Source organism: Psammomys obesus, unplaced genomic scaffold (genome assembly GCF_907164565.1).
Source record: "Psammomys obesus unplaced genomic scaffold, mPsaObe1.curated_primary_1811, whole genome shotgun sequence".
Lineage (NCBI taxonomy): Eukaryota > Metazoa > Chordata > Mammalia > Rodentia > Muridae > Psammomys > Psammomys obesus.
The window spans coordinates 59,290,195-59,317,798 of NW_026585504.1; the positions used below are offsets into that span (position 1 = coordinate 59,290,195).

Consider the following 27,604-nt stretch of genomic DNA (forward strand, 5'->3'; position numbering starts at 1 on the left):
CATCCATCCATCCATCCATCCATCCATCCATCCATCCATCCATCCATTCCATGCATCCATCCATGCATTTATCCATCAACCCATTCATTCATCCTTTCATCCATCCACCCATCCATTCAATCTGCACAGTATGAAAAAGAAAAAAGAAAAAAAGAAAAAGAAACCAGGGATTCCAGGAATTTAGTGTCTAGTCCCAGATCCACACTTAACTAACTTGGGTAAGCTTTGGCAAGTTGCTGGATGATTAGCCCTCTAACCTCAGGTTCCTTGTCTTTCAAATGTGGAATAAGAGTTGAGATTTAGGTTTAACTGAAATTTGGGCATCCTGAGCCATTTCTGGCTCTATTCTGCCCAGCACTTGCCTCACCTTCCATAGATGACCCCTTGCAAGTCTGGAACCAAGAGGGATGGCTCAGGCAGACTTCAAGCTTAAAGGAAACAGGGTGGTGCACATAGCTGACGGGTACAGAGCTCACCAACTTCACATCAAGCTGAAGCTAGACATTCCGTGTCTCCCTTTCTGCCTTTACACTGCAGTCTGTAACAGTGGCTTCATCCCTAGTGTTTTCCATGTCACCACTACCAGGAGCCTCTGGGATGCCTGATTCTCACTACCAGGCTCCAATAAGACAAAAGACAAAGAACCTCTGGGTTCAATCCCAACACACACACAAACACATACACACCAATACATGCAGACACATACATATGTAAACACACATACACACCAACACATACACACACATACAGAGCAAACACAGATCATGTTCCACCATTCCCTGCACTGCTCTGCAGTTGATTCTGGTTGGCACACATGACTCTCACACACATGAGTGAGGCCGCCACAGGGGTCTGAAAGAATGGAATGCACAGATGGTCATAATCCACTTAAACTACCTGGTTTCCAAAGGAAGTTCAGGACTTAGTTTCTAGGAAAGAGAAAGAACGGTAACAAGCCAGTCCTGCAAAGACCCACTGCGTATTCTTCTCCTTCCCTTTCTGGTCAAGGAAACTCACTCCCACTTCCTGAGCACTCAGTGTGTCTCAGGCCATGAGTGCAGACTTTACACTGGCCTTTTAAATCCACTCATCAACCTCCAGGAGCCCCGAAGGGACTTCAGCTCAGAGATGGTACAAATACATTCAGCTGGCTCTCTAAACAAGGGTGGATCCAGGGCTACTTGTGAGTAACAAACATTCCATCCACCTACCCACTCAGTCACTTATGTGCCCAAATATACATCTGTCTATCCATCCATCCACTCACTTATGGACACAATGTATATCCACCTGCTCATATATATACACATATACCCACATACCTGTCCACATACCCATTCATATATCCACACACCTCCCCATACATCTATCTAGCCATCATTTATGAACTCCAAACCCACCCAGCCACCCGTCTGTCCCCCCACCTACCTATCAGTTCATTGTTCTTTTGATTTATTGTATATGTAAGTAACCTCAAGGTTCCAGGTAGAATAAGGTGCCTGGGCGTGACTTACAGCTTCATCTGGTTTCTCCTTGATGCCTTTAATTAGGAAATGTCCTGCAAGGAAAACCCTCTTAGATGCTATTGCTTGTCTGAATCTTACAGCTAGAGTCTTGTCTGTCCACCAGACCAGCAGGAGGGCTGGTGAACACACTGCACCCTCCTGCTCCAGAGCTTCAGCCTCTTCAGCATGTGACCCTTGATCAGCAGGTGCTTGTCAGGCCGGACATGTCTGCATGGGTGAATAATCCCACAAGGGACCAGGGGCTTGCCTTTGACTGCCTAAAGCACCTGATTTAGAATGCAGCGCCCCGGGCTTCACAGCCCTCATCTGTCAGGATTAGAGAAATCGACAAGATCAGGCAGGACCCTGACTGACTCCACATCAAGCCGTTCTTGGTGTTCAGAGATCACAGATAGAGAAGTGAAGGCTGGGGACGTGGCTCAGTTGGAGCACTTGCCTTCTGTTCACGAGTCCCTTTAGATTAGACACCTGGGGCTGCATCAGCATGGTTGGTGGCGCACACCTGTAACCCCAGGACCCAAGAACAAGGATATTCTCATAGTCACGCACTGAGTTCAAGGACAGTGAGCTCCATGAGACCTGTCTCCAATGTATATGTGTCTGTGCATGTATTTTCTAAAGCAACATAAAGGTTACTGACACCAGATTACCAACCCCATTACAGGATTTTAGTCAAGTAAGGAGCTGTAAACTTGTCTGGGACTGGACCCAGGGCATCCTGCATATTGTACAAGAGCTCCAACGTTAAGCCACACTCCCTAGGCCTGCTCTTCAGTTCCTTAACTGGTCCTCCTAACGTTTATCCTCATATTTCTCTCTATGGGGGAGAAAGCTACACTTGAAATGGCACACATATGCATGTCAGAGGACAGCCCAGGCATCGTGCCTCAGGGTCCTTCACCAGGAGGATGGGTAGGGGACTCGGGGGCAGGGGACTTCCCAGGTGACACAGTGGCCTGCAGAGGAAATAAGGAGTCATTGAAGGGAGGGAGGTTGTCAGACATGGTGTCAGGGGAATCTCACAGTTCTGAATGACTGGCAGCTAGGTGCTTCTTTATTTATACAGGTAACGCAGAACAAAGACAGACTAATGATTACCCAAGAAGTACAAATCATGTGTTTGGTTTTTCATTACATGTTCAGGGTTGCAAGTTCAGTCACAATTATAAAACACAAACAGAACAGATTTCATTTTTATTATCAACCCTACAACTCCAATTTAAAAAAATCCAAAGAATGTGTCCTCCAAAGTAAACACATTTATTATATGACAGCCTGCTTTTAGGCTGGCAGTGTTTGCAGTTTTAAAGCATTCCAGACAAACAAAATATCTGAACAGTCTTTTTATAAATAGCAAATATTAATACCTAACTCCTTTCACTGTGTATTTCATCATCTATGCTGAAAAGCAGAAAGAGCTTTAGTCAATCTATCTTATTCAGAGTTCTGTTCCTCCAGGGCTGTACCCTATATGACCACCTATCTTTTAACCACATTTTCAAAGGGCTCTAGGCATATTGTAAAGGGAAGCAATGAATCTAGAACCTAGTCTCCTGGTTCTCCTGGCTAGTTAGAGTTTGTCAATAGTCTCTGTTTACCCTGTACCTATTATGCTTTTTGAGTTTGCTCAGGGGCAGATGCTCCAAGACAATTCTTGGAATAATGGCCTCATCTAGCTATTGCTTATCTGTGCTTAATGATCTCCAGGGCATAAGGAAGACTTCCAAATAAAGTTGATTTTAGGATTTTCCTGGAAAGACCCAGACTCTTACAATTTTCTCAGGAAAAGACATACAATGAATCATAATGCATAAAGTTCCCAAATATGTAATATGCAGAGACCAAAACCCAAAAGTGAGAGATATAATGACAGTGATTGCAGCATTTGGCTGAGCTGTGCCAGAACTGTGTCAAGCAGCTGTGCCGGTGTCATCAGTTTCACTGATTCCAGTGGATGTGGCTGTGAAAGATACGGAACTTGCAAAGTGCTAGGCTGGCTGACTGGTGGTCAGGACTCTGCCTGTCTCTGCCTCCCCACGGCTAGGGTTACAAGCGGGCATCACTGCACACAGCTTCTTTATGAGTTTGGGGAACTGAACTCAGGACCTCATGCTGGCAAGGCAAGCATTTTACCAACGGAACTGTCTGCAACCCTTATTCTCACCTTTCTAAACAATACACCCACCTTTGTTGTTCTGTCCATCTGAAAGTGTCTGTTTTCTTCTTCTGATGAAAGGTAACTACACAAAACTCCGTATCCATGCCTATGTGCCTTAGTACTCGTTCTCTCAGTCGTGGGGCAACCCCGCATGCTCATTTGCATATTCGGTGTGTCCATTGCCAGAGCTGTGAAAATACAGTTTACGGCTGGGCCAAGTGGTATGCAGTGACTTTGTTTTCTATTTATTTAACATTTTATTTCTCCCGGAGTACCATTTTATTTGTACATTATTATTTTTTAAATACAGATGTAAGTTACCCTCCAGGCCTAGGCAGAGCGACTCACAGTGACCCGAAACCACAAGCTTCGTTTAGTTTCTCTTTGGCGCTTTTAAAGAGTTTGTTTGATTTTTTTAATTGTCTGCGTGTGTGTGTCTGACTGCGGCTCTGTGTATGTGAGTACAGTACCTGTGGGGGGCAGAAGAGGGTGTCAGATCCCGTGGAGGTGGAGTTATAGGCAATTGTGAGCCAACCACAGGGTGCTGGGGACTGAAGGGTTCTCCAAAACAGCAATGAGTACTCTTAAGCACTATGTCATCTCTCCAGCTCTCCTCCCTCCTTTGTGCACTTAGCAAACAATTGTCTCTCCTAGGAATGTCCTTCCCTGACTCTTCTGCTCATCCAAATCTCCACATGCTAAGGGCTTGTCTCTGTTAGATCAGAAGGAGGGGGCCAATTAGATTACTTTTACTAAATCTTCCAAATCCTCTGAAAAACCCTTCACTCATTTTCCAGACCATTAACTACAACAGGAAATGCGTAAGTTCTTACATATTTTGTCAACCTGACTTTTGCGTGACGTGTGGCATGTAGTGTGTGATGGGGGTGTATGTATGTGCACACGTATGTAGGAGTCAAAGGTCTACGTCAAGTGTCTTCCGCTACCATTGTCCATCTTATCTTTTGAGATGGGGTCTCTCCCTGAGCCAGAGCGGACTGATTGGCTGGGACAGTGAAGTCCAGGGATACGCCTGTGTCTGCCTGCCTTCTCTCTCAGTCCATGCATAGCTTTTTTTTTTTTTTAAATATACATTTCCTTTTATTTTATGTGCATGAGTGCTTGCTTTCAAATATGTATGTGCACCATGAGCATACCTGGTGTCCACAGAGGCCAGAATTGGGCATCAGGTCCCCTGGAACTGGAGCTACAAGCAGCTGTAAGTCACTGTGTGGGTGCTGGGAACAGAACCCAGGTTCTCTGCAAGAGCAGTGAATGCTCTTAACTATTGAACCCTCTCTCCAGCTCCCTATGGTGCTGGGGCTACAAACTCAGATTCGCACGCTTGTGTCTTCCTAAGGACTGAGCTTCTCTCTCCAGCCAGGTATGCTTAATTTTTTTCTGAAAATCAATTAGAGTTTATCTAAAGTCTAGTTATTTTAAATGCCAGCATTAGAGATGTATTTCAATGGTATAGTACTTGCCTACCATGCTGGAGGCCCAGGTTTAACCCCTACATCACAAAAAAAAAAAAAAAAAAAAAAAAAAAAAAAAAAAAAAACCAAACATATTCAGTGAAAAAGAGATATGTTTTTGTTTTCAGCCATCGCAAGGGTGGACTGTGATACGCCATCTCCACCCTACCCCGCCCGACATTCTGCTGCTGCCCTGTCATCTACAGATGAGTGTCTCCATTTCTTTTCCTTGCCGGTTTCGTTTTGAGATAGGAACGTCCCATCTAGCCCAGGCTAACGTTGAGCATGCCCTCCTCCTGCCTCAGTCTCCCTGGGGCTGCAATCACAGGCCTGTGGCACGGGTCCTTGTTTCTTGGGGTGTGGATTTATTTAACTGTGTGTGTGCATGGACATTTGAGTGTGTGGTGTGACTCATACGGAGGGACAGCGGGCAGCGTGTGGCGGTTGATTCTCTCGTTCTACCATATCGGTCCTTGGGGTGCCGCCCGCCGATCCACCTCACCAGACCACATCCTTGGTTTGGAGAGTGTTCCTATGCCAGCCCTTAGAGCTTTCCCTTCTGCCCCGTCTTCATTCTCTTTGCAGAAACTCTTTAGCACCAATACATCTGCTCTGTGTCTAAGTTCTTGTCCTTCCCCCTCCATTCTGTTTGTTTACTCTGCTTTCTGGGGGAGTCTAGCCCTTATCTTCCGACTCCTCTATGAGTGTTTACAATTTTAGAAATTGTATATTCGCTTCTCTGCCCTTCTCTGTTCTCTGAACGCTCCCAGTTGGCAGCATCCTGCTGTCTCTTGTAGATGTAACCTTTCCCGCTGTTCAGGTGATTTCCCTCAGGTTGTTTTGTTCAAGTTTCTTCTGCTCCCTGCACGGTCTGTTTCCTCTCAGTTCCTCTTCTCTGTTTTGTTTCTAGTTTTCGATGTAATCTGATGTCTATGACCTCGGCTCTCTGTTCATAGTTAAGAACAAGACACTCCAGAGTTGATGGAAATCTGTTTCCCTAGGGAGATTGGCCTGAAGTGGCTACTGTATTGGAGGGTCCTTAGCTATTTAAAAAAGCTTCATTTATTAGTTTGTTGTGTATGTTTGTGTGTGTGTGTGTTATGCATGCATATACACATGCTACCATACACATGTAGGGGTAAGGGAACAGTTTGTGACAGTTGGTTCTTGAGTCTAGGGATCAAACGTAGGTCGTGCGGCTTTGTGGCAAGAGCTTTTAGCCATCTTAGCATCCCTAGTTCTAGGCCCTTTGTCTAGGGTCATTCAGTTTATCCTGAAAAGCATCTCTTAATGCCTTTGGTTGGAGTCACAGGGTCAGAGTGAGGTAGAGCTTTGCCTACTGGAGATCTAAAAATAGAGTGGCCTGGGTGCCTGGCCTCTCCCCACCCACTGTATAGGGCAGCAAATCTGTTAGGATCATTGTGTGAGCTGCAGTGAAAAACTAAGCAAGTTGGGCACAGTGGTACATGCCTGGGGCCCCAGCTACCTGTGAGGCTGAAACAGGAATCTGACTCTAGTCCAGGAGTGTGAAACCTCATCTCCTAAAATAAATAATAATAATAATAATAATAATAATAATAATAATAATAATAATAATGCTTGCCTAGCATGCAGAAAGTCCCAGGTTTAGTATCTAGCACCCAGCAATGCTGGTATTCACCGGTCATCCCTGTACTCAAGAAGTAGAGGCAGGAGAATCAGGAGTTCAAGGTCATCCTCAGTTACATATGGAGATCCAAGCCGGCCTGGGCTACATGAGACCCTGTCACAAAGAAACAGTAAAGCAAGGCAAAGAGCCAGGCCTGATGCTGTAGGCCGGTGATGGCAGCTTTGCATGTAGCTTCTGGGATCTAAGACTCAGGTTCATGATTGCACAGCAAGCATTCTCAACCACTGAGCCATCCCCCAGCCCAACGGACAAGATTGGTACAATCAATACTTTAACAAGTCAACAATGGCTTTGCCATCATCTGAATCCTTTATCTAGCCCATTCTGCCAGGCCAGGAATGTTCTATCTCAAACCAGGGCCTCCCCAAATTGCATGTGTGTGCCTTCTCTCCTTTTTACAAGTGCTTAGGAAGCTGGCCCCAAGCTCCTGGGAGTATCCTAACCCCATGTGGCTTTCAGATTTCATCTGATCCCACTGCCATTCTTAGAGGATTACCAGAACCTTGGAAGCATATGGCTGCACACTGATGCAAGATGGTAAAGGGGTGCCATGGCAACCAAGGCTTATCTTTGGCTTAGCATCTGGACTGGGGTACAAGTCTCCCTCCACTGTGCCTGTGTTGAAGGATGGGCTCTCTCTCCTATATGTGTAGTTGTCTGTCTCATTTCTGTGGCAAAATATCCTGGCGGAAGCAACTTCGGAAATGGTTTATGGTTCACCGTTTGAAGGTATGGCCCACGGTGTCAGGGAAGGCATGGCAGTGGGAGACCAAGGCAGCGGTCATATGACGTCCACAGTCAGGAAGCAGAGAGGTGAATGCTGTGCTCGGCCCAGGACGCCACCCCATGGGATGGTGCTCCCCATGTTTGGGATGGGTCTTCCTGCCTCAGTTAACCTAACCTAGATAGCCCCTTGAAGACACACCTGGAGCCTTGTCTGTTCAGTCATTCTAAATCCTGCCAAGCTGACATTAACCGTTCTACCATGCCTCCCTTTGTTCTGACCTTCAGGTTCTCCAGCCATTTTTGTGGCTTCATGGGCTATCACCAGACTCTTTCTTGAAGACACTGGGTAAGCTGGTAGGAGGAGGAGTAACACGAACACAGCACAACATGCTAAACATGCTATTGTCAGCCTCTGTAGCTGCTAGCTCTGCAGCTGGGAATTCAAGCAACTGTAAATTCCTGGCTCAAGAGGGAGAATGCTCACCTAGCATGCATGAAACTCAGAGTTTGATTCCAGTACTGCATTAACTGAATATAGCAGAAGAGGATAGACGTATTTTTAAGATTTTTTTTTAAATGTACGTGTATATGTGTAAGTATGTACAGGTGAGTGCAGCTGCCCATGGAAGCCAAAGAGGACATTGGATCCCCTGGATCTGGAGTTACAGGTGGTTGTGACCTGTCCTACATGGGTGCTGGGAACTGAACTCAGGTCCTCGGCAAGAACAGTATGTGTTCTTAACGTCTGAGCCATCTGTCCAGCCCCAAGGGGAACAGATCTTGGCAGTGGTGGGCACACTGAGGTGATGACTAAGGGCACAAGCACAGTCTTCCTGCCAAGGGCTGCACTAGAGACCTGCCAGTCAGCCTAGTTCCTGCTCCTAATGATGCCTAACACTGTCTTCCACAGATGCTGGGACATCAACGCCAACACTTCCATCTGGTGGGTCATTCGAGGGCCTGTGATTGTGTCCATCCTGGTGAGTGGCCGTCCTCTCCTGAGCTGGGGACAAGCTGGGGAACACTGAACCAGTGAGTAGCTCTGAGGGTTGGAGAGCCCAGGGCTTGAGTTCCCAGCAGGCACCAGGAGGGTAGACACTGCAGAGCTTGGCAGGTTGACAGAGGTTGTTCCTTAAGGAGTGGCAGGAGGGTAAAGCTTGCCAGGAGTCATTCACCTTATTTTTTGGGCCAGGGTCTCCTACTGGAACCTAGATCATAGATTTGGATAAACAAACAAACACCTCCAATGAGATTGCTTCCCCCTCAACCCCAAACCCACCACCAGCAACAACAAAGCAAACAAAAAGCAAAGTGCTCCCAAGCATGATGAGGTATTTTGTCAGTTGGGAGACTGAGGCAGGAGAATTTAGAGCCTGAGGTTTGTCTGAGCTCCGTCGTGGTATGCTGTATCAGAAAGGAAAGCGTGGGCTGGCAAATGGCTCTGTAAGAAAAAGCGCTTGCAATGCAAACCTGAGGTCCATTGCCAGAACCCACAGTGGAAGGGGGAAGTAACTAATAAAAGTTAGATTTTGACCTCCACAGGTGTGTGTGTGTGTGTGTGTGTGTGTGTGTGTGTGTGTATGCCTGTACTCATGAGCACAAACACAAATATAATAATAAAATAACGAAATTTTTAAAAAGTGGACTCCACGGTGCAGGCAAACCTGCATGCATCAAGACTCACAGTGACCAAGAGTGAATGATCTGGCTGGCAACTATTACCCATGAGCCACAGAGCCTGGACAGCAGTGTGTACTGCTTTCAGCCATGGCCTCTGGATTTATTTGTGTCCCTGGGACTCGGAGTATATGGATGAACAGCTATGATTTGCCATCCTGGTTGTCATGTCTTTCCTGCCCCCAGCTCTAGGGATCAGGGCCAGGACAGAGGACTCAGGAGACAGGACACCTTAAGCCTGACCTCTGTGTTGTCTTGCAGATCAATTTCATCTTTTTTATAAACATTCTAAGAATCCTGATGAGAAAACTTAGAACCCAAGAAACAAGAGGAAATGAAACAAACAATTATAAGTAAGTGCAAGGCAGACCTTGGCATGCTTGGGCAGTCAGCAAGCATCTACTGAGTGCCTGCTGTTTACTCCACAGAGTCAGGCCGAGACTACCTATGGGATAACTAGGGTGGGTGGGTGGAAATATGCCTCAGTATGAAACCGCAGACATGGAAATTATGTGGGGAGAGAAAACTAGGAAACCAGACAGGAAACCTACAACAGAGAGATCGGAACATTGCAAGGCTGGGAGGGGGAGGAAGTGGGAGGAGGTGTTGAGATGGAGTGGACAAGAAAGGGTATGACATTGTTTGCTAAGCAGCAGCCATAGCCCAGGTATCAGTTTTATATGCTGCTACAGCTTTACTTACGTCACCGATAGGGGTGGGTGGCCGGAAGCACTGAGGCTTGGCGTGAATCTGGTGAGTGTTGTTGTCCTTACCAAGTGCCGAGCACGTGGGACTTCGGAGACTTCAGAATAAATAAAAACATGGTAAAGAGGTTGCTCTATTATACTTTCCTAGCGTGAGTGGGGGCCAGGGCTCTGCACCTCACACTGCAAAATATCATAGATCATAGATAAGTGGGTAGCCGGGTAGATGATACATAAAGTAATTGTATGGATAGATAATAGATACAGATACAAACATTCAAAGATGACAGACAGGTGATAGATAAATGATTGATAGATGATAGATAAATAGGTACAAAGATGATTGATAAATGATAGCTAAATAGCTGATAGGTACACAAAGAGACGACAGATATGGATAGACAGATAGATGATAGATTGATCCAGAAAAACAAGCCAAACTCCCCAAATTGAAAAAAAAAATACCTAAAGACATTGCAGCCAGACTCAAAGTGGTCAGGCCCTAAGTGAGTTGAGGAGACTGTGAGGGGGCGCTGAGGTCAATCCCGAGTGGCAGCGTGTCCCTGTGTCCCCAGGCGCCTGGCCAAGTCCACCCTCCTGCTGATCCCCCTGTTCGGCATTCACTACATCGTCTTTGCCTTCTCCCCCGAGGACGCCATGGAGGTCCAGCTGTTCTTTGAACTGGCCCTGGGCTCCTTCCAGGTAAGTTCTGGGGCCTGGGATTTAAAGAGGACTCGCCAGGACTAGAGCAGTGGCCCAGTCAGTAAATTACTGGCATTGTGAGCATGGGAACCTGAGTCCGACCCCCAGACCCCACAGAAAGCTTGCCCATGGTGATGCATGCCTCCAATCCCAGTGAAGATGAGATGGGGGCACACACAAGGAGAACGCTGGAGCTCACGAGTGAGCTAGCCTGCCCTTTGTGGAGAGGTTCCAGGCCAGTGAGAGACCCTGTGTCAAACCAAGTGTCAAAAGACACCTGAGCCCTCCACATCAACGTACATGCATTCACCGGACACATGTACAGACATGCACACACAACACACACACACACACACGCACACAGCTTTCAATTTTCCTAGAGAGAAATCAGGCTGCAGAGACAACAAACCTGAAAGTCAGTCTCATGCAGTGGCCATGTGGTGCCAAATGATGTTGAGTCTCCAGCAGAAAAACCATATTGCAAGTGGGGTGGGAGTGCTGACTCCTGAGAGAGAAAAGGCAACATCACCTTCCCCCACTTGACGTGCAAAATGTTACACAACCATAGCAGGTAGCACATTCTCAACCACAACGAGGCACACACTGCCTAAAGCCACGGGCAGCAGATAAACCCTGCTTTTCTTGCTGGGTTGTCCAGAGAAAATGCCTACAGCTGAGAAACTGGAAGCTCGCAGCCTCAGCACGTTATCTAAAATCAGTTAAGAGAGGTCAGGCTGGACTCTGCTTACCCCTAAGGAGCAGGAAACGGGAGTGGGTGGCAAGAAGATACTAGATTGTGTGTGTGTATGCATGCAAATAAGTGTGCCAGGGGAACGGCATCCTTAGGAACAAGCCACCTTGTTTTTTTGTTTGTTTGTTTGTTTTGTTTTTTACACAGAAATTCTCTGTAGCCTGAAACTTAGCAAGTAGGCTACACAAATAGACCATGCTAGACCCATGCTAGCTGGCCAGCCAGTCCCAGGGACATGCCAATCTCTGTCTTTCAGGGTGCTGCTACATCCTGAATCATTTAGATAGGTTCTGGGATGGAACTCAGGGCTTGCGAAGCAAACACTTTACCTGCTGAACCATCTTCTCAGTCCCTGACTATTGGGGGTTTTAAAAGAATCATTTGACGGGAGGTGCAGGGAGAGGTCGCCTATCTCTAACTCATCAAAATGCTATGAGGTTAGAGCAACAACAATGAGATGCGTAAGAAGGAGCCTTAACTGGAGTCTCAAGCCTCACGCTCTGACTTTATTTATTTGCTTGTAGCCATTTTCTTCCAAAAATAACATGCAGCCACTTTCAGAAACAACAGATGGAGAAAAAAATATGTAGATGACTTATCAGTGGGGAAAAAAATTGGTGTAGTGGTGCATTCTGTAATCCAAGCGATGGGGTGGGGGAGGTGGGAGTCAAGGTCATCCTTCACTACATAGTAATGTTGAGGTCAGCCTGAGTTTGGAGCTTTCCAGAGGCCAAAGTAAGAACAGCTTGTTTCAAGACTCACAGTATCCATTAGAGGAGAGCCAATAGGTTTGGCATGCAGCTGACTGGTAGAGCATTTGCCCTGCATGCTGGAGACCCTGGGTTCCAGCCCAGTATGACCCATGCATGCATGTGTTCCTACCCATACATAGACACAGACACAGACACACACACACACACACACACCAGTGAGCAAGCTCATGCTCAAAGAAGCATTGTGATTGTGCTAGAGGCTTGAGGACAAAGACTCCAGCAGAGCCCTCCCAATGGGGAGGCCTTAGCCTCAGAGTGGGGTCTCCACTCTCCCTTCATCCCTTGGATTCTGCTCTGGGTAGACTGAGCTGGACTACTGCCACTGCTCTGGGTTCCAGGCAAGATGCCTCAGTGGGGACACAGTGAGTCAGACCTCTCTCCTATTTGAAACCCAACCCCAGGCTGCGCCCTATACCCTCCTCCGAGACGCTTCCCTGACTAGAGCCTCTGCCAGCACCTGGTCCTGGTGCATATGTAACAATGGGTTCACTATGGCCCGTCCAGTGACTGTGGGGTTTGAGATCCGGTCCAGGTCGTTGGAAGGACTTGGCCTAACCACCAAAGTGGGTAGTGAGCGTTCAGAAAGCTTGGGGGTCCTGGAGCTGCCTCTCCATTGGATAGGGAGTTCCTGTCCCCAGACCTGGGAAGACAAAATTGAAGAAACAAAACAAAAACACTTTCCTAATGTCCCATGGACTTGTGTATGAATGAAAAGATCATTAAAAACATGTAAATAGCTGGACTTGGTGGTCCACAGGTGGAATTCTCAGCCCTTGGGCAGTAAAGTCGGGAAGATAGCTTCATGCTCTAGGCTAGTCTGGGCTACACTGCAAGTTCCAAGCCAGCCAGTGGCTTTCAAGATGCTTAAGGAGATCTTGTCCCCCGAAAGTGTTCTAATGTACATAAATACATAAATAAAATATGTATATGTGCCCATATACATGTATGTATATTCACACATAAACCTATCAAAGTTTCTTCCACATACCAAAGTGAGGAAAACAGCAGAATGAATCTGCATCTATCAACCATCCTAGACAATGTAGCAAGATCCTGTCTCAAAAAAAAAATGTGGAGAAATGGCCTAGTGGTTAAGAGTTCCTGCTGTTCTTACAGAGGACCTGAGTTTGCTTCCCAGGACCTCTATCAGGTGACTCACAATTGCCTGTTACAGTTCCAGGGAATCCGATGTTCTCTTCTGGCCTCCACAGGCATCTGAACACTTGGCGCATACACATTTACGCACACATATACATATAACTGCACATAAATAAATCTTTAAGAAAAAAAACATAGATACCTATAACAACAGCCAGCAACAACAACAAAGCCCCCCCAGTTTTGTTCCGGCTTTGTGTCTCAACGGCAGAACATGTGATTCGCATGTCTGAGGCCATGGATTCCAGTCCTACCCCTTCAAAACAGCCTGAGGGCGTTGCTCAATGAGTAAATTGCTCAGTGTGAGGACCTGAGCCTGAATCCCTGGCAACCATTCAAACAGCTGGTGTGGCAAAGGCAGGTGGATCCCTGAGTTCATTAGCCAGCCTATCTAGCCTGTTCAGAGAGCCCTAGGTTCAATGAGAAATCCTGTCTCACAACTGAAAAACCCAAGTGAGGATAATGACTGGTGTGGACTGGTTGGCTCTAGGCCTCATCAAACAGCACACACATTTATATACATGTAACACACGCACTCTCGAGCACACACACACACACACACACACACACACACACACACACACACAGTCAATATTCCTGAGCACTGGTACATATTAAGCTCACTACAGAAGGGCAGGTTCATTGTCCTTTGGGATCCTTCAATGCAGTAAGTAGCTAAAGGCAGAACCTGGTGGGACTAGGGAAGAGGGGCTGGGCCAGCCAAAGTTTTAAGCTGTAGATGAAAGCCTCTGGGGGAGGAAGATTATCAGGATGGAGGTCAGGCCTGCGGGGAAGGCGGGATGTGAGGTGGGCTCTTAGGGAGGAAGGGAGCAGGTGCTCCTGGGGTCAGTAATTTCACTGTTACTTTGATAAAACACCCTGACAAGAGCAATGCAAGGGAAGAAGGGGTTACTTCGCCTCAGAGTTCTAGGGTGCAGTTCATGATGGTGGAGAAATCTTGGCAGCATTAATCTGTACCTCTGTCGGTGTGTAGAGAGAGATGAATGCTGCTTGTCAGTTCACATTCTCTACACTGGATGCCTCCCACAGTCTTCCTCCTTTGACTAACCTCATCTAGAAAATCCCTCACAGGTATGCTCAGAGATTTCCTCCTTGGTGATTCTGGCCTCTGACAAGTTAACAGTAACAACCATCACACATCATTCACAGCTCTGCAGCATTATAGACAGACAACCGCAGGCTTCCCAGCGACATCCTAGGGCCCTCGCAATGCCATCCGAAAACAGGAACTCTGAGGCAAGGTCCAGGTAGACTGGACCTCCAAGACAGGAGGCAGGAGGCCTGGACCACAGAGCTGCACCCGATGGCTAACAGGCCTGTGTTTGCACATGCTTTGCTCTTACCACACATCTGTTCTTCAGTAGGAATTGGTCATCTTTCCTGTGAGCCCAGCATCTCCTACAGTGTGACTGTGTCCCTCACAGTCGGATGCAGGGGAGACATACTTTAGGCCCTCCTGTCTGTGCTATCCTAGATGACCCTCTTTACCATTCACAGGATCTGATGACCCTGCAGTCAGGGTCCAAGTCAGAAGCTCTTCCCTTACTGTCACTAACACAAGTGTTTCCTATGCCAGGCCTTGGGATTAATAGGTGAAAAGGATTTCTGGCTTGTGTTCAACAAGGTAGGCACATCAGGGTACTGTGAGCCCCAAAGTAGGGAATTCCCCAGGCTGAAATGTATGTGTGTGTGTGTGTGTGTGTGTGTGTGTGTTGAGCACACTCAGGCAGAGAAGGTGGGAGGGATGATCTGTGTTCAGCAACACAGCACAAGAACTAACACAGTTCCTTTGGCAGGGACTGGTGGTAGCCATCCTTTACTGCTTCCTCAATGGTGAGGTGAGTGTCTTGGGGGACTGTGGGATTCCAGTGCTGAGCCCCCTGTGGATGGAAGGGGGATGGGAAGGGTGCCTGGGCACCTCTGCTTGCTTGGCAGTGTCCCCTGGAGGGACATGTTAAATCGCATCCTAGGCAGTGGATCCACGATAGAGCCATCAGCTCCCGTGGGTCTGAGGTGGGGCCGACCAAGCATTCCTTTGCAAGTTCTCCGGGGGCTTCTCACCCGTGTGCAAGTTCAGCAAACCCAGCATCCGGTGCCCTCCCACCTCAGAACCAGGCGCCTGGCGGCTCTGCTGCTTGCTCTATGCGTGACCTGGGTCACTTCCCACCTGGAGCTCAGCTTCCCGTGGCCTCGCACAGAGACTTGGGTTTCAGGATATGAAGCTCCAGACGTTGGCTCTGGCGACGTTACTACACACAAGCCAAGTGTCTTTGTGGCTGCTGGCCAATCCTGTCTGGTACACACGTTTGAATGGGAATGACCTCTGATGTTTCCCAAAAATCAAATATCAAACCTGAATGCCAAGGTTGGTTTGAGTGCCCCTACTGGGGACCATAAAGGAGTGTCTGCAGAGAAAATCCTCAGATCCCGAGATCTTCTGAGCGAGGTGGGGGCTTACAGGAGAGTGAGCCTGCAGGTCTGGATATTGATTCTGCAGTTTGTGGAGCACAGCTCACACCTTTTCCGGGGGGGTGTGTGTGTTAAAAGTTGAGTTAAAAGATGGCAGGTACAGGTCAGGCAGGGTGACTCAGCAGGTGAACATGTTGACCCTGAGGTCTGACAAGTCTGTTCTCAATCCCTAGAGCTGAGGTGGTGGAAGGAGAGCTTCCTCTGACCTTCACAAGAATGCCCTGGCATGCGTGTATTGTCTCTCTCTCTCTCTCTCCTCTCTCTAATAACTTTAAAAAATTAAAGATGGCAGGTGCAAGTGCTCAGGGTAGAGGGGACCTTCAGTACCTTCTATACAGGAGGCAGGAAATGCTCACTCACAGGCTTTTAGGCAAGGGGACGCAGGAGGACAGGAGCAGCCAGCTGGACCCACCAGTGAGTCAGGTTACAGGCACAGGCCTGGCCTTCTCTCCCAAGCGATTGCTGCAGCTGATGGCCGGCCTTGGGCAGGTGCAGCTCGAAGTTCAGAAAAAATGGCGCCAGTGGCACCTCCAAGAGTTCCCGTTGCGCCCTGTGGCCCTCAACAACTCCTTCAGCAATGCCACCAGTGGCCCTACCCACAGCACGAAGGCCAGCACCTCAGAGCCGAGCCGGAGCACCGCCAGGGCCAGCATCATCTGAGGATGCAAGACCTTCAGTGGACAAAGAGATGGACGTTTGGTAGGATGGTCGCCTGCCCAGCAGCCATATTGTGCTGAGTGGCTGAACAGGCTTGCCCTCCAGGTCTGTGCTTCCTCAGACCTAAGCAAGGGGACATTGGGTCATCATGGAGCAAGAAACAGGCAGGTCATCTGAGCTTTCTTACTCTTCAGAGAAGAGCAATTCAGCAGCTACAGAAGGGGCAGGGGAATAAAATGACATCCAGAAAATCTTTGTCTGTCAATCCTTGCCACCTAGGGAGGAAGGTATCACTTCCCAACTCCTCCCTGAAGGAAGAGGGAGCTCCCCTGGCTTCCAAATCCCAGCTCTCTCTTATGGACAGGTTCAGACACTCAGAAAACATGAGAAACCAAGACCCTTGGCCTTGCCGATCTGGTCTGCCCCCCCACCCCACCCCACGTTTCAGCTCAGCTGTCCTAAAGCTGTCACCAAGACTTCAGGACAACAGCTAATTGAGCTGAAGTCACAGGGCATCTGACCCCCTTTCGTTATCCCTAATGTGGTAACAGGGCTCTGTGGAGAGTAAGTAAGCTGTACTCTGTATGGGTGGGAGACAGTTCCTCAAAGGCCCAAGGATTGGCCAAGCTACAACAGTGTCTCCTGTAGTCTGCAGTTTTCTAGGTAGCTGAAGATGGCCTCGAACTTACATGATCCTCTTGCCTTCGCTTTCCAAGTGCTACAAGTACAGGTGTGCACCGCCACACCTGGGAATCAGACTCACGGCTTCATGCACAAAGGGCAAGATGCTACCAGAGTGGCATCTCCGTGGAACCCTAGCCCACAGTCTTTAAACACCTGGGCTTCAAGGCAAGGGGTGACTTCCCCGCCCTCAAACAGGAAAGGACAAGGGCCTGTCTCCCGGCACTTTTAGCCTCCATAACTCCGGCTTTGTATTTGCACTCCTTGACTCCATAAGGGAATAAAGGAGGTTGAAATGGTTGAATCTTCTTCCAAAATGAAACCTAACAGGGAAAACCAAACAGAAATGGAGCCGTGGCCATCCATTTGCATCTTGCAGGCCACTGCAGGGCCCCTTTCTAGGCTGAGAGCCAGACTGAATGGTTGAGGAACTCTGATTTTGGTAACACCTGACAGCCCAGCCAAACTCCTCAGGTGGCGGCGGCCATATGGCTCAGTCGCTGAGCGCCTGCCCAGGTTCACCAGGCCTTCACCAGGATGTGAGTGATCCTCAGCACTACACAAAACAAAATAAAACAAGAGGTTTCGAGGACCTCCAGGGTCTGTGTGGGGTGGTGGTCCAGCTTCAGCATGGTCTCATGACTCCCACCTGGAATAACGGTACCTCAAAGGTGGGACTAGTGAGGTGGCTCAGCCAGGACAAACGCTCTCTGAGCAAGCAGGATGCTCCTTTGAAGCTGTGTAAAGGTGGAAAGAATGAACCATCACCACACTTGTTCTCCAACCCCCACACGTGCACATGACGCGTGCACACACACACACACACACACACACACACACACACACACACACAATAAGTAAAGTAAAATAGGAATATTTAAAATCACCGTGGAAGAGGCTAGAGGGATGGCTCAGCGGGTAAAGTGGATGAGGACCTGGGTTCAGTCTCTGGAAGCCGTGTAAAAGCCTGGCACTACTGTGCAGGCCTACAGTCCCAGCACTGGGGAGACAGAGGCAGGGGATCCTTGGGGCTCGCTTGTTATCTAGGAGAGCATACTTGATGAGTTCTAGGCCAATGAGGGTCACTAGCCCAAAAACAAGGTACACAGTCTCCTGGAGAATGACGCCTAAGGTCGAGCTCTGAGCTCCAGTGCACGCGGACTCTCACACACACATGAATATGTGTATATACAGAATCACAATAGAAGCTACGAGGGGAGGCTGAGCCTACAAATTAGACACCAGCCTGGAGTCTAATTTTCTCTCAAAATAAAATGGGGCCTCAGTGGTCAAGTGTGTGATTAGCATGTATAAAGCCCTGGGGTGCTCTCCAGCACCAGAAAAAAAAATTACCACAGGTAGATACACCTAGCCCAGGAAGAGACCCTTAGGACAAGATCAGGACAAAGCCTAAAAACCCATTCAGTGGCTGGGGGAGAAAAGGATCTTCTAGAATATGAATATAACAGAAAACATTTCACCTGCCTTTGGGTAGTTAAAGAAAAAATGAAGATGAGGCAACAGAATGTGCAAAACTTGAGATCTGGGGCCTGGAATGAGCTCAGCTGGTTGAGCAGTCGCTTGCAAGCACAGGACCTGAGTCTCACCTGAAGAACCAATGTTAAAAAAAAAAAAAGCTGGACATGGTGGCATGTGCTTGTAATCCCAGCTCTGATAAAAATGGAGACCTGGAGGTCTCTGGAGTTCATGGCCCAGCCAGCCCAGACTACTTGGCAAATTCTAGACCAGAGAGAGACCATCTCAAAAACCAAAATACAATTCAGTGGGCAAAAGTACTTGCTACACAAACCTGACCCTGAGCTGGGATTCCCAGCACCACATAAAGCTGGATGCAGTAGTAATCACTGCCACAATCCCAATGGCTCAGAGGTGAAAACAAGGGACAGGAAATCCTTGGAAGCTCACAGGCTGGCAGGCCTGTGCAGCTGAGAACCACGAGGAGACCCTGTCTCGAACAAGATGGAAGGGGAAGCCCGTAGAGAATACTGACTCTCAGTGCCACCTGCGTGCCGTGCTGTGTGCACGCCCACATCTGCACAGAAAGATTAAAGAAAGGGGGGTGGTGGTGGAAAGTACTGGTGCACACACACACACCTGCAGATACATGCACCTACACACACACATCCACACACACGCACCTGCACACACATGTGCCTGCATACACATGCACACGTGTGCACACAAACACACACTTCCACCCCCTACATACACACAGAGAACGAGAGAGAGACAGGCAGAGAGAGAACGGCTCCTCCGGTGAGCATGGAAATCTCCACTGGTTCCTGACCCCTTTCACCTCCACCTATCCCCTGCAGGCTGTTAATTATTACTCAGCATCGGTTTGTCCCCTCACCCACCGTGGAGTTCAGCAGTACAAGCATGTGCTCTTTGAAATGTGTTCCAGGATCAGAAGTGGACCCTGAGGCCACATGACCCTTACAACTGACAGTCTCACAAACAGCCCTGAGTCCAAACTGGCCTTGGGGAAGACTATGGTAGAGATCACCTAAGCGTCCCAGTGGGCCAGTTGCTCAAGGAAGGCTTCAGTTAGCCTCTAGAAACGGGTGTTCCAGAGCTTGTGGGCCCACACAAAGGGATTTTAAGGCAATAGACTGAAAAGCTACTATTCACAAGGCTTTCTTGAAGAACTCTGCTAAAGTCAGGGAAATGTGTACAAAAATCCCCGGGAGCTGATGGGAGAAGGTCCTACACAGTGATGGGCCCCCAGGTGGACGACTGAACTGTTGGCAGAAACCTCAAGAGGTCCAGGGGCGGGGCTGGGAGATGGCTCAGCGGTTAAAGTGCTTGCCATGCAAACAGAAAGACCAGGGTTTGGAGCCCTAGAACCCACATGAATGTTGGCTAGGTGTGGTGACTCACCTGTGATCCCAACCCTGGGAGGCAGAGACAGAGTAGCTCCAGAGCAAGGGAGTTCATGAGACTAGCCTTACAGGTGAGCTCTGGGTTTGATTGAGCGACCCTGCCTCAATGAATGAGGTAGAAAAGCAATTGAGGATGAGTCCAGACACCAACCTCAGGCCTCCATATGTACACACTTGCACGTGTGTCCATGCATACATGAACCCATACACATTGAAGACACACACACACACACACACACACACACACACACACACACACACACAAATAATTTAAAGAAATCTCCCTGGACCCCTGCAGCCTGCACTCCAGTGCAATCAATGAAATGGGTGCGAACCCCATAGCTGGTCAGCCAGCCTGGAACTGCTTGATGGTTTCTTTCAAACTCTACTCCAGTCCAGGGAAGAAAACACCCAAGAAAGGCATTTTAGGATATTCTTCTTATTTTAGAATTGACATCATAATAGCTTGGCTAACCTATCCAACTTGCTGTGCTGTGGTGCTGTGCCACTCCTCCTGGAGGCCAGCTGAAGAGATTCCCCAGGGCCATGTCTAGAGCTAAATGCAGAAGTGGCAGCTTCAAGGTCGTTGTTTGTCTCATGCAATCCCAGCCAGAGGTCGTATGTTAGAGAGTCCCGTCATGATCGTGCATTCTTAAAGAAGCCAGCGTCTCCCCTGTAGGGTCCCAGGGCTGAGTGAGGCTGTTAACGTGAAGGCCGCTGGTGGCGTTGAGGAAGAAGAGGAAGGAGGCCGTGAACTCACACCAAAACATTAGGGTGAAGCCCAGGAGGGTGAGCTGGCTCTTGAGGAGGATCATAAAGGTGAGGAGACCCCCAGAGGAGAGGATGAAGGCGACCAGAAGGAGGTAGGAGCCGATGGCCCACTTGCGTCGTGAGTGGACATCCTCACACACCTGGGACACCATGAGCAGCTCCAAGCCAAAGATGGCAGCCACCACGGCCATGGCAGCCACACTGCGTGCCAGGCCCATGCCCACAGCCAGCCCGGGCACGTGGGTCTGGCTCAAGTCTCTCATACACTGTGGTCCGCTGTGGTTGCCGGTGGTACAGAAGGACCACAGCCCAAAGAGACGATCCTCCGATAGGAGCCAGTGGCCATCGCAGATGGAGACTGAAGAGAGGACCACAGCCAAGGCAGTGCACACGATGATGAGTGTCCGGATGAAGGACTCAAAGAAAGACCAATGGGGCCTCTTAGGGCCCAACAGCTTCTGGGCCTGGAAGATACCACAGGAAGCAGTGAATTGGCAAGGGCCTCTGACACCAGGGTAAACTCCCAGCATGCATTCCTACTTCCTCCAGTCCTGTTTTCTGCTCTGGTATCAAGGAAAACATTGACCCTCCCCAGTTTCCCACCCTTAATAGGGGCCCTTCCTTTTCCTACCTGTCCTCCCTCCTCTACTGGCCTTGTGTCTGCCAATTGCTAACTAATCTTTTACTGTTCCTCTCGGGATCTTTACCCAGAGTGAAAGGCCCAAAGTGGAGCTGGGAGATGGCCTTGTTGGGAAAGTGCTTGCTTTACAAGTGTGAGGGCCACAGCTTGACCCCAAGAACCCACATTTTAAAAAGGCAGGCATGGTGGGGAGTGCATGCAATCTCAGTGCTGGGGAGAGAGAGAGAGAGAGAGAGAGAGAGAGAGAGAGAGAGAGCCTAAATAACAAGTTAAAGTTAGCCTCTGGTTTCCATATGCATGTGTGTGCGCACACACACACACACACACACACACACACACACTCACACACACACACACACACACACACACACACACACACACACACACACACACCATGGCAGCCTTCTCTGTTCTTATTCTCCTCAGAGAGGCCTTCCCCACCCAGCTGGCCTAGTGGGTCCTCTATTGTTCTTCTCCACCGGGTGCCCTGTTTTCCTCTCTGCTCCATTCTGATGGTTTTGGAATAATGTGCTATTGACTGTCCTATGTGGACACTGTGTCCCCAAGGAGGGCAAGGCCACATGTCAAGACACTGCTATCCCCCAGTACCAGGCACGGTGTTAGGCCTGTGCACCTGGTAGGTACTTAAGGAAGAACGGAGGTGGGGTGGGGGTGGGGGAGTCAAGTTTGCAACTTGTGTTTTCAACTTGAAACTCCTTATAGACTGAGCCTCCTGTCCCGTCGTAAGTTAAATGACTCACTTTACAGGGTGTCCAGAAGCAGGTCACACCACGGTTTGGGAGGCAAGAAAAACAGATAACTCACACAGAATGGTCGGTGCTGGGAAGCGAGGGAAGCGGAAGCGAGGAGAGCAGGACTTTGGGGAACCCCATAAGCCAGCTGCAAATAAAGATTTCCAGAGGCAAGTGTGGGCCACACCCCTCTAAAAAAGGCTGTCGGCCAGGGCTGGGGAGACAGATGAGTCAGTCCCCTGCCATGCAAACACGGGGACCTGAGTTCAGATCTCCAGCACCCACATAAAAAGTCAGGTGTGGTACTGACGCATGACTGTGACTCCAGCGCTAGGTGGGGTTAGGGGGCAGATGCTTGCTGGAGCTCACAGACCAGGCAGCCTAGATTAATCAGTGAGCTTCAGAATCACGGAGAGACTGTCTCAAGCAATAAAGTGGGAGAAGACAGCCTGGCACCAACCTTTGGCTTCCCTGTGCTCTCTCTCTCTCTCTCTCTCTCTCTCTCTCTGTGTGTGTGTCTCTGTCACACACACACACACACACACACACACACACACACACACACACACACACTTCTCCCTTTATTTTGAGCTGGAGTTTTACACGTCTGAGCTTGATTCACTGTATTGCCTAGGATGACATTGAACTTGTAACCCTCCTCCCTCCTGGGATGACAGGGGTGTACCACCACACTTGTTTATTTGGTGCTAGAGCTTAAAACCATGCATGCTAAGCAAGCATTTTCTCCAGTGAGCCACATCCCCGTCTGGGCACTTGCTTTCTCATCTGCCCAGGGAAGCTGGGGATCCCTGCAGAAAAGCACCTGGCAAGGTCACAGAATCCCTAGAGACTAATATGGTCACAGGATGGGACGGCTGTGGGGGCAGAGAACAAGTCACAAGACACACGCCAGCCCAGACACCTTTTGACCCGAGGCCTCATGCCGTCTGGAAAACAGGCACATCCAGTCCCTTCCTCAGCCCCGCCTGTCCCAGGCCGACTGGACTTTAATCTCCAGGCCGTAAGAGAACACACTGGGATCAGACAGAGGTGACAGAGAGATCTGGTGTCACCTTTCCCTCCCTTGACTTGAAGCAAGCTTTGGTTAAACTCACTGGCCACCCTTAAAACTGCAAGGATTAAAGGCTCCTGTCGATAGAGATGTGTCATACCAGAAGGTGGCTCAGACTGGAAAATGCTTGCAAGCACGAGGACCTGAGTTCAATCCCCAGAACCCATGAAAAAAAAAAAAAAGCTGGGTATGTTGGTGCACACACTTCTAATCCCAGCACGGGGAAGGGGGAGGTGTGTGTGTGGGAGCTTATTGGGGTTCACTGGCCAGTCAGTCTTACCTACATGTTTTAGGCCAGGGAGAGATCCTGACATCAAAAGGGTGGTGAGTACAAGCAAGCACAGAGACCTGAATTCCATCCCTAGAACCCATATTAAGAATAAATAAATAAGTCTGCCTGTAGCAGGTGCAAGTAATCTCATCGTTAGGAAGATGGCCAGGTCACTAGAAAGTGCTGGTCTGTCAGCCTAGCTGAGTTCTAGGTCAATGAGAGCCCCTATCTCAAAAACCATTGAAGACAGAGCCTGAGGAGAAAGGGCACTTCAGGACGTTCCATTCCTCTAGCCCCCACATATAAAGTGTGTGGCCCACAGGTGGCTCTCAGTTCTTGAGAGTGGTCAGTGTCACCAGCATCGATCATGAATAAGGCAGTCTTGAACTACTGTGCACCTCACCCAAGGCTGCTGGCACCACCACCAACTTCCAGTGACTCAGGGCCTGGAATCCTCTCCTGGGGTGGGGAGTGGGGTGGGACACATCTGAGTGGCAGGAGCTCAGTGGAAGGGCTGGGAAAGGGGAAGTGGGCAGCCAGTCCTGCCCCTACCCGTCAGCCTCATCTCTGTGCCTTAGGGCAGTCAGTCAGCTCCTCTAACACTGCTTCTTGTCTCTTTGGACCTGTGACCTGAACGGTTCCCACTGGCCTGCTGCCTCAACTCCACTGGGCTATTGAGGCCAACGCAACATCATGTTGTATCATCCTCTAGTCCCCAAGAAGGACAACGTCCCGTCCCACGTATGCATACTGGAGTCATTCATTCCTCACATTCCTGTAGCACTCTTCTGAGTCCTCTGCCGGGGCCTGGTCACCGTCCCAGCACTGACTGAGGTCTCCTCGCCCCAGCTTCTCAAGTGGCTGGAATAAAGACCTACACTAACAGGTCTTGCTTTTTAGCTATCATTTATCACAGTCTCACAGTCTCTTCCTCTCCACTAAAGGGTGATAATGGTACCTAATTCTTAAGGTTGCTATGGTGATGAAGTCACTGGCCAAGTTCTCCTCAGGGTAGGGACAAGTGTGCTCTGCACATCCACATATAGCCAGCCTGAGCAAATATGTCACCGCTCTCCTCCCTTTCTCTTCCCTCATCCTCTTCTCCCTTCTTCCCTCCTTTTGCCTCCCTTTCCTCTCTTTTTCTTCCTCTTCCCCCTCTGTCCTCCCTTTCTCTCCTCCTACCCTTCCTCCTCTTGCTGCCTCTCCTCTTTCTTGCCACCCTCTTCTTCCTTCCATCATTTCTTTTCCTTGCCTCTTCCTCATATTCTCCTATTCTTCTCCTTGTTTTCCTCCACCCCCCGCCTTCATCTCCGTCGGCCTCCCTCTCCCCTCTAAAGGGGCTCCTACCAATGGCTTTTGCACTGTTTAGCCTAGTTTCCCTCGCAGCCACACTGGTTTCTGAGTATCTCCTTTTGGGTGCCCCACACCTGGCCTCATCCTCTTTTCTTCTTGTGCCTTCCTCCCAAGGCACCTCCCCAGAGATGGTCTGGAATATGATCAGGAACAAAGATAAAGAAGTCACTGAATGAGAGACCCTGACACTCCCTAGCAACTTGAGTTCTGGTTAGAAGAGTTTGGGGATGACCTGAGCACAGCTGTTTTTTGTTTGTTTGTTCTTTGTTTTGTTTTTCTTTTTTCACCAAAGGGGTGAGTGAGGTTCAGAGGCAGGAAGACCTGAATTTGTCTATATCCTGTCACTTAGCTACCCACTGTGGGCTGTGTTCTTTTGAGCCTCAGTTATCTCTTTGTAAAATGGGTAGGGGTGGCCTATTCCGATAATGCCAGCTACTGGGGAGGCTGAGGAAGGAGGGTGGATTGAGCCCAGCAATCTCAGAGTATCCTAGGCAACAAAGCAAGACCCTGCCTGTCTCAAGCAGTTGATAATGATAAAAAATAATGACGATTAATGGGTGGAACACTATCTAACGTTATCAGTGTCATCAGGCCTGAGCACCTGAAGGCAGAGTCAACTGACCTCTGTACTTCTCAGGACAAGACTGGACAGTGTACGCCTGGAGGACAGCCAGCCACCGGCATGCCTGGGTGAGCAGGAAGCTGGCCCGCCGGTAGCGGGTAGCGGACACTTCCCGACCGCCCTTTGAAGGGGGCAGGAATGCGGAGATTCTCAGCCAACACAAACACTCCGCGTTGCTCCAAAAGAAGCCAGATCTTAGGGGAAGCTGCCGCTTCTGTGCTTCTGTCCCGGGAGCCTTTTTCCTGGGGTGCCGAGTCACCAGTGAGTATACTCCCACCTCAGTTCCATCTAGCTCTACAAACACGTTTTGGAGGAAGATCTTTGCAGTCCCGGCTCCCAGAAAGTCCTGGCTCCGTGGGCAGCGTCCTCCTTTACATAAAGCAAGCCTGGTATTTTGCAAGTCCATTCTGTCACTCTGACACGGGAGAGAACTGGGAACTCTAGACGCCCAGTTTTTAAAAATTCCCAACGACTCTCTGAGAAAAGTCTAACCAACAGGTCACTCATTAGTGACCCTGCAGAAAAGTTTGGTGGCCTCTGATTGCGCCCCTGGTGCTCTCAGGGGCGCAATCAGAGGCCTAGAAGATCGCGCAGAGCGAGCTGCATTGAGGGAGCAGGTACCCCGGGATCTCTCTTAGAGGAACCTTCCAGGAAGATTCCTAGCAAGACCTAGGCACCTTGGGGAGTTTTCACCCTGACCCAAGGCTTCAGTTACCGAGGGTTCCCAGTCCTCCCCCCTGGTAAGCTGTGCCCCGGCTCTGCGCCCCGCGGGGCCCTCAGACTACCTGCATGCCGATGGCCGTCATGCTGTGCCCTGGGCGGCCGCGCTGTCGCTTGGCCTAGCTGTCGCGCACTCCGGCTGAGCTTGGCCGCCGGGGCTGGCTCTCTCTCGGGGCGGGGCACAAGCCGGGGGCGGGGGCTTCTCGGTCACTAGGCTGCTCGGGTTACGCTGACTCAGCGCCTTGGGTTCCAGAGACGCGGTACCCGGGTGATCCAGCTTGCGATCCTCCCCTGGATGCAGATTCCTCGAGGGCTGGGAGATTTGGTTCCGATCCAAGCTTGAAGGGCCAAGTGTCCGGAAGGTGCACCTGGGTGCAAAAGGTGGAGGATCCCGCCAGGGTTCTGGCTTCCACACCGGTTGTGTGACTTTGGACTGTTAGTTTAACAGCGCTGAGCTTTGGTTAATAAGTGAGATAATGTGTGATTGGCTAGGCTCTTGCAAGGCTTTTGTGACGTGTGAGTGGACCAGACCCTTCTGGGGCTGTCACTTGCCTTAGTTTACCCTTCACCGAGGATGCGACAGGTCCTTGTCTCCGGATCCCCTCAGGGACTATCCGCAAGTATTAGGCCAGATGTGGTGGCAGATTCCTGTAATTCTAGCATTTGAAGAGCTGATGCAGAGGGATTGCTTTGAGTTAGAGGCTAGTCTAGGTTACGTGGTGCGTGCCAGGGCAGCCTGGGATACAAAGAGACCTTGTAATTACGGAAAGAGAAGGGAGGAGAGGGGTGGGAGGGAGGAGGTAAAGGGGGAGGGGAGAAACAGCAGGAAGGAGAGGAGGGGTCCTGACAAAGAGCTTGGTCTAGCATGCACAAGGCCATGGGTTTCTTTCTCAGCAGCATAAGTAAAATGGGGGGTGGGGTATTTGGGGTGGTGGTGATGATGGGTATACAATGTGATGGGGGGTCAGTATGAAGGCAAGGGTTTCAGTGAGGGGAAGGGGGTGGGTGAGGTCCTGCTTACGGTAAAACAAGGTGCTGACTAAGGGATAGATAGATGGACTTGAAAATCATCTAGAGTGCTCTGGCCAGCAGGCAGCTCTCACTGGTTTATCTACGAACATTGAAAAGACTACCATGTCTCCCCAGAAGGAACCCTGGGGGAAACCAGGAAGACAGAGCTTCGATTGCACCTTTTGCTTCCACATTCATCTGCTTCCATCTGTCAGAGAACCCCTTGGCCAGTCCCGGAGCCAGTCCTGGGGCAGGGAGGTGGGGTGTGGAGGCCCTTCCTCACCACCTCCTGCCTTCCCATTCTCAGGGCCACCTGAGATGCTGGCTGGCACACACACACAC

General features: G+C 49.5%; 2 protein-coding genes across 6 annotated transcripts in view; one reads left to right on the forward strand and one right to left on the reverse strand.

The window, feature by feature from the left end:
* Positions 1-16,764, forward strand: part of Sctr (secretin receptor) — a 53,848-nt gene extending 37,084 nt beyond the window's left edge. For 3 of the 5 annotated variants that reach the window (XM_055601690.1, XM_055601709.1, XM_055601727.1), the window contains 6 exons: positions 7,840-7,900; positions 8,465-8,534; positions 9,493-9,584; positions 10,511-10,637; positions 15,137-15,178; positions 16,266-16,764. In XM_055601690.1, the coding sequence (XP_055457665.1) occupies positions 7,840-7,900; positions 8,465-8,534; positions 9,493-9,584; positions 10,511-10,637; positions 15,137-15,178; positions 16,266-16,469 (596 nt within the window). In that variant the 3' untranslated portion in view covers positions 16,470-16,764. Of the gene's footprint in view, positions 1-7,839; positions 7,901-8,464; positions 8,535-9,492; positions 9,585-10,510; positions 10,638-15,136; positions 15,179-15,310; positions 15,626-16,265 lie in introns of those variants that run through there. The other 2 variants (XM_055601699.1, XM_055601718.1) reach the window with 2 other exon arrangements.
* Positions 16,765-20,469: 3,705 nt separating this feature from the next.
* Positions 20,470-26,686, reverse strand: Tmem37 (transmembrane protein 37). The gene is made up of 2 exons (XM_055601740.1): positions 26,317-26,686; positions 20,470-21,285 (listed from the first exon to the last, which is right to left on the reverse strand). The coding sequence occupies exons 1-2, from the start codon at positions 26,335-26,337 to the stop codon at positions 20,674-20,676; spliced, it is 633 nt and encodes a 210-aa protein (XP_055457715.1). The 5' UTR covers positions 26,338-26,686; the 3' UTR covers positions 20,470-20,673.
* Between the last annotated feature and the right edge of the window lie 918 nt (positions 26,687-27,604).